This window comes from Eptesicus fuscus, chromosome 11 (assembly GCF_027574615.1).
Source record: "Eptesicus fuscus isolate TK198812 chromosome 11, DD_ASM_mEF_20220401, whole genome shotgun sequence".
Taxonomy (NCBI): domain Eukaryota; kingdom Metazoa; phylum Chordata; class Mammalia; order Chiroptera; family Vespertilionidae; genus Eptesicus; species Eptesicus fuscus.
This window is the reverse complement of record NC_072483.1, coordinates 9538359-9544358: the sequence shown is the minus strand read 5'-3', so window position 1 is coordinate 9544358 and position 6000 is coordinate 9538359. Positions and strand designations below refer to the sequence as shown.

At 39.5% G+C, this 6000-nt stretch overlaps 1 protein-coding gene across 4 annotated transcripts in view; it reads right to left on the bottom strand.

Moving 5' to 3' along the window:
- Positions 1–415: 415 nt before the first annotated feature.
- C11H2orf76 (chromosome 11 C2orf76 homolog) overlaps positions 416–6000 on the bottom strand; it is a 72659-nt gene continuing 67074 nt past the window's right edge. For all 4 annotated transcript variants that reach the window (XM_054723355.1, XM_054723354.1, XM_054723356.1 and 1 more), the window contains one exon: positions 416–630. In XM_054723355.1, coding sequence (XP_054579330.1) covers positions 554–630 — 77 coding nt within the window. In that variant the 3' untranslated portion in view covers positions 416–553. The remainder of the gene's footprint in view (positions 631–6000) is intronic.

Genomic DNA, 6000 nt, shown 5'->3' with positions numbered 1-6000 from the left:
CTTAAAGGGCCCATGCACAGACTTACTCAGACTCGCAGGCTCTGAGCTCCAGCACTGGGCAGGCGCTCAAAAGGCTCCAGGGACATACAGGGAGGAACTGAACTGTCCAGCAAGGGCTGGAGGGGCAGCTTATTCCCAGACGTAGTGCTGGCAGCGGCCATGGCTCCTTTGCTGGGTCCTCCTCCCACAAAACAGGCAGACGGGCGCCATATCTGAGTTCCCATCAACCTGGTCACCCTGTTTGCCCACCTAGCGATTCCCTGAGACCCTGCCCACCCAACTTCCAGGCCCACCCACGCCATTTCAAATGGCTTTTCCAGAAAAATAAATAAATAAATAAGTAAATAATCCATCAAACTTTTTCTCACAAATAAATATATTATTTTACAACAAGAAAGAAAAACAAGACTGGCAGAGAGAGAAAATACCACAGATTTTAACTCAAATAGCAGAGCCCGAGATTAATTTTTAAAGTTTATTTGTCAATTTAAAAACTCACTAGTGGAATAAAGAGCTTAATATAGGCATGCAAAAAGGAAGCCCCGTGGGGTTTTCACCAGGATGAAATGGGATTAGCTTTGTAGTTCTTATAATCTTCTTCACAGAAGAATGCAATTTCAGTTTCATTGGCTGAAAAAAAGATAAACAGAAAATGGAAAATAATGTTAATGTAAAATTGGATTTAAATAAGTATGGAAACCCACATTACTCTGACTTGGTGATTTAGATGCCTAAAATGAGAGAGATGAGTTATTTGTTTGGTTTCACAGTTCACTAAATCAACAAGAAGTATAAATTGGAGTTTTAAGAATCTAGAAATCAAGTAATTTAAAAGTAAAAAGAACAATAAACAAAAAAATTTATAACAATAATTAACACAAGAATCTGGTTTTCAGAAAATCATAAATTTGCTCATTTATAGTCCTCTTAACAGTCCTAGAAAATAACAAACCTTTATTTTTTTCAAATTTGCTACTCAATTACTGAAGGAGGAAAAACTCTTTTTTCCTCTGAAATTAGCCTGTAGGTATAATAATTTAATACTCAGAGGATCAGTAGAATATTTTACAGATCACTTTACATTCTCCCTCATGACCCATCAAAATATGTGTCTGAAGAAGTTAATTTTTTGCCTGCTTATGATTAATTCATGAGGCTTCAACAATATGCAAAGTGAAAGACACAAATTGGCTTCTACCTCAATACCTTCAAATACCTCTAATTATTCACAGGGGATACGGCACAGCTAAAGGACCCGCAAGGTTCAGAGCAGTCACAATTCTTTCAACCTAGCAGGTCAAGGACTCTGTCTTCTAAAACAATAAGTCAGCAACATTATTAATTCAGACTGGAGACAAATCTGATGGAAAGCCTTCCAATTATTAAACATGCAATTCTTTAAGGTGTTGCGCCAACAAGTTCCACATTCGTTTCTTAAATTAAACCAGAAGTTAATACAGTCTGCTTAGCTTTTACAGAAAGAGCAAAAGGGCCTTCAGAATCTCGACAAGAAAACAGACAAGATTATTTGTAATGAATACTGATCAGTCAATTAACATATCCTCTAAAAGCAGACAAGTAAACTCTTCAAGACAAATAAGTAGGATAATAAGGAGGGGTGCCCAGGATTACCACTTCATTTACAACGCTCATCTCATCATTAGAATATGTCACGAAACAAGGAAAGCAAACACTTAGTATGACATTTCATTAAAAATGTTTTTGCTGGTTTTAAGAATATCAAATTTAATGTTTCCCAAGTGTAAGTTACCCATGCTCATTACAGCAAATACAGAAATGTTGAAGAAGAAAATAAAATCACTCATAGTCGCAGACCCTCATTCTAGTCCACTACATGAAGATTCATCCCGATGAAAATCAGACTGCAAACTCTCATCACAATGAGCTTGGGTGGCGTGGGGGAGGGTACAGCAGAAAGAAACTGGGAATCAGCGAGGAGGGAGCATTTAGTTAATTGCACCCAAAAAAGCATTTAAAAGAATGGGTAAGAGGCTCCACACTAGGAATCAGTAAAATGTTGAAAGGGGGCTTTCAAGAAATCCAATATTCAAAGACAAGATATTTTGAGATCTATCCTTTATATAAAAAGCTCCTGGGGTTTCCTTTTGAAGGGAAGCAAATCTAAAAGTAGACTTAATCATTTGCAAGTGATTTAATCATCTTTCTAATGGAGAACGAGCAAAAGCACCCTGTTCTTCATTATCACAATGCAAGGTTTCATCTACCACATGCTATTTACATACAGAACTCCCCACAGCACTGTGCCAATACACACTACCTGTAATGACAATATTCACTTCCCGAGGTTGACATTTATCTGTACCCCTTCTGAGAACCTAATACAGCTACAGCTCTTCCGTACAGTAACAATAGGTCCAGAATAAGCTGATGTAAAGAAAGGACTGACAGAGCATTTTTCTTTTGACAGCAGGTTCTCCTGGATCTAATTAACTTATAGATCAATCCATTATTCATATAAAGTATTTATGCCACCTCTCATAATACAGGCTCAAATGAGATCATCTAAGATAAAGATTTTATTTTCAGATGAATGCATTTTTTCAAGAAAACTAGATTGTCAAATGAGTTAAACTCAAATTCATTAGGTTGATAAAAATTTTCACCCCTGCCCAGCCGGTGTGGCTCAGTGGTTGAGCAATGACGTATGAACCAGGTCACCCTTCAATTCCCCGTCAGGGCACATCCCCGGGTTGCAGGCTTGATCACCAGTAGGGGGCATGCAGGAGGCAGTCAATCAATGATTCTCTCTCATCATTGATGTTCTATCTCTCTCTCCCTCTCCCTTCCTCTCTGAAATCAATAAAAATATATTTAAAAATTTTTCACCCCTAACAAATTGGAAAACAATACAAATTGAAAGTTAGTTTCTCTAAACATTCAAAAGTAAAATATAAAATGAATTTTAAACTTTAGGAATGTGGTCTCAAACAGAAATAGAACATAATGTTTCTTTTAAATCTGTAAAACTGTTGAAAATGTTTGAGAGAATGATTTCAAGCACTTATAATGCAAATTTAGTTGCCAATTAAAGTAAAATGAATTATGAAAGATTTTCAAGACCTCTACATAATCACCCTTTCCACCATTAGCCCTTAAATCCTTGCTTCCCAGATTCTATTCAAATGGCTCCGGAGGAGCCTCGGGAAGGCTGCCTGGCTGGTCCTCTGGGCAGCTGGCTGTAAATTAAAAGTGCTGCAGGCGGCAGTGCACGCGGTGCCCGGTGCCTCAGTGAGTGAATCTGAAATGAACGTGCAATCCAAAATCCAATAAGTACACTGCCCGTTCCTCCCTTTGTCTCACTAGCAAATGAAACCAAGAGCCCTCCAAATACATTTGTGGATCATTTTAACACTGACTTTCAATTTTAATGACATGAACACAAGCCAGCACGTTCAAACTTTGGCTATAAAATCAGTAATTTTGTTTCCAAACAGGACACACACACACACACACACACACATACACACACACACACCCCTTTATCAGGAAAGTAGTAATAATGACTTTATATAAACAAATATAAAACCAATTTTAAATGTAAAATCTCAAGGAAAATTTAATGCAATGAACTCAAACCCAAATAACATCTCAATGAACTGGCCACTGTGGACGAAAGGGGCCACATGCTGACCTGACAAGCTCAGGGGAGGCCTGCATGGCAGTCTGGCAAACTCAGAGAACTAAAGGAACCACAGAGGATGGTCTGAAATTAAACTTTAACTAAACGCAGTGATGGTGGGCAGTTACATCCTAGGCTGCTATCTTCACTGACAAAGTCAACCTTTACTTTAACTGAGCCTATCTGTCTTTTTGCATCTATGATAACATACCCTTGAAATGTCTGGGTAACTTGTAACCTCCCTTTCTCTGGAGCCCCTGGGGCACATCCAAATGTGGTGGGCGCCAGGACAGATGCCACAAATTCCTTCTGAAGTATGGTAGCAACCATTCTTGGGTAAAAATTGCTGTTTAATATTTTAACCTTGCTGTTTTGGGTTCTGTACTCATTTAAAAGTTATTTTGATTTTCTGAACTTATGTATGCTATCACAATACTCCATTGATGATGGTTTGAATATCCCATTGATTGTGATCTCACTGGTCATCGAAGCACATTCTTCTGGGAACCAGGACAGCTCAATTATCCTAAATTGCCTCAGTAGCTACAGATAGTGCATTCCTGTTGACTCAGTGATCCCAGAATCTGGACAGCACAATTATTCTAAATTGTCCAGGTGGTCCGTCCCGGATAATGTGTTTCTGTTGATTCAGTGATTCGTAGATACTTTAGATAACTAACTTGCTCAGTTTCACTTCTGTAAAATCGAGAAACAGGTTCCTCATTCCAGACCCAAAGATGTAATCGATACTTTTGTGATATTCTGCCAATATAAGCCAGACGTGGCAAGCTGTTCAGGGCTGCGAGATTTGGAGCTTTAGCCCCTCGTATGCCTTAATAAATGACTCCATAATTCGACTTTTTTGAGGCGTCCTTTGTAAGATGGAGATTACATCACAACACTTCATTATCATGTTAATTGTTCCTGCACCCACCTAAGTATGTGTCCATCATTTTACTTTTTATCCAATCCCAGGGGTTTCCCACCGCTTTGCTTTATCCCACCTCCTTAATCTATCACCAATGAATTTCATGTAGCCCACCTATGTCCCTCCTTTGATTGCAATGTATAAATACAAATGTAACCCACCATTCTCCGGAGCATTATCTCAATTTGTTGAGGTTCTGCTTCCCGGCATATGTCAACAGTTTGGCCCAAATAAACTCACTAAAATTCTTTACAGGTTTCAGTGTTGTTGTTTTTTATGTTAACATTACTGATGAGAGTTCATGGCAGTTTCCAGTCCCAGCCGCGTCCCCGTTGGCAGCGGTGCCGTGAGGCACTGCAACTGCTGTCTGAGAAGAGACGGACACGTGAACACTGACTCTGTGGTTCAGACAAAGAATGACCAGGCCAGGCTGTAATGTGATAATAATTGCAGATGATTGGCAAAAGAACCCCAACCCCAAAAAACGAACAGGAAGAGCTAGGTGTGGATTCTGCAGCAATTTGAGACCCAAAGGACAAAGTTCACCCTCATTCCTGCTCCGGGCAAATATCCTGTCCTTCCAAGTTTCATAAAATCCTAATCCACAAATCATTCACAACTGTGCTGGCAGCTGAGTTATATTTCTAAATTTTCACCAAAGGAGGTCAACCATCCAGGAAAGGCGGTCCCAACTACTGTGTGTTTATGTCCTATCTGTTCCCAGTGTCTGTTTCAGATAGCTAGCAGACAGGATTTCAAACTACAGTTCGAAGAAACCAGTGAAATAAACCTGATATTTGATAGGCAGGACACATGCCTGTGATGTCCACAATGGTGAGGGGAGGATAAAGAAGAATGGTTTATGGGAGGCTCCTTCTGGCCCCGTCTGGAACCCCACTTGTTGGGCCCACACTCCTCTACCCAGTCCCAGACAAAGGCTCATAGTATGGCCTACTGTATCTTGTAAAAATTTTCCAATAAACCACAACTGGCTTTGGAAGAGTTTCCCTGATACAATTTCTTTACTAAACCAGAGAGGATTCAAAAAGTTTAACAGTTGTAGAATGTAGCAAAACAAAAGATAAAATACAGTAGTGCCAAGAAAAAAACACCTTACATGCAAATTTATTGCTTAGGGGAATCAGTCCATAAAATTACAATTGTTAAAAACAAGGTAAACTTCTTTAAAGTGTAAGTAACAATTCTAGGTGAAGCCTTTTTCTTCCTTCCACAAAGCAAATCTTTTTACTTATGTGCCAGCACTGGTCCACAAACACTAACTTCCCCCACGTCAGGCAAACATACAGCTGGGATCTGCAGTGCAGATAAAAGGCCAGAGCAGGAACTGGAGAATTTCTCGGTGAGAAAAGAAATCTTCAAACAATTCTGTCCCCTGCATCCCCCCCTCCCA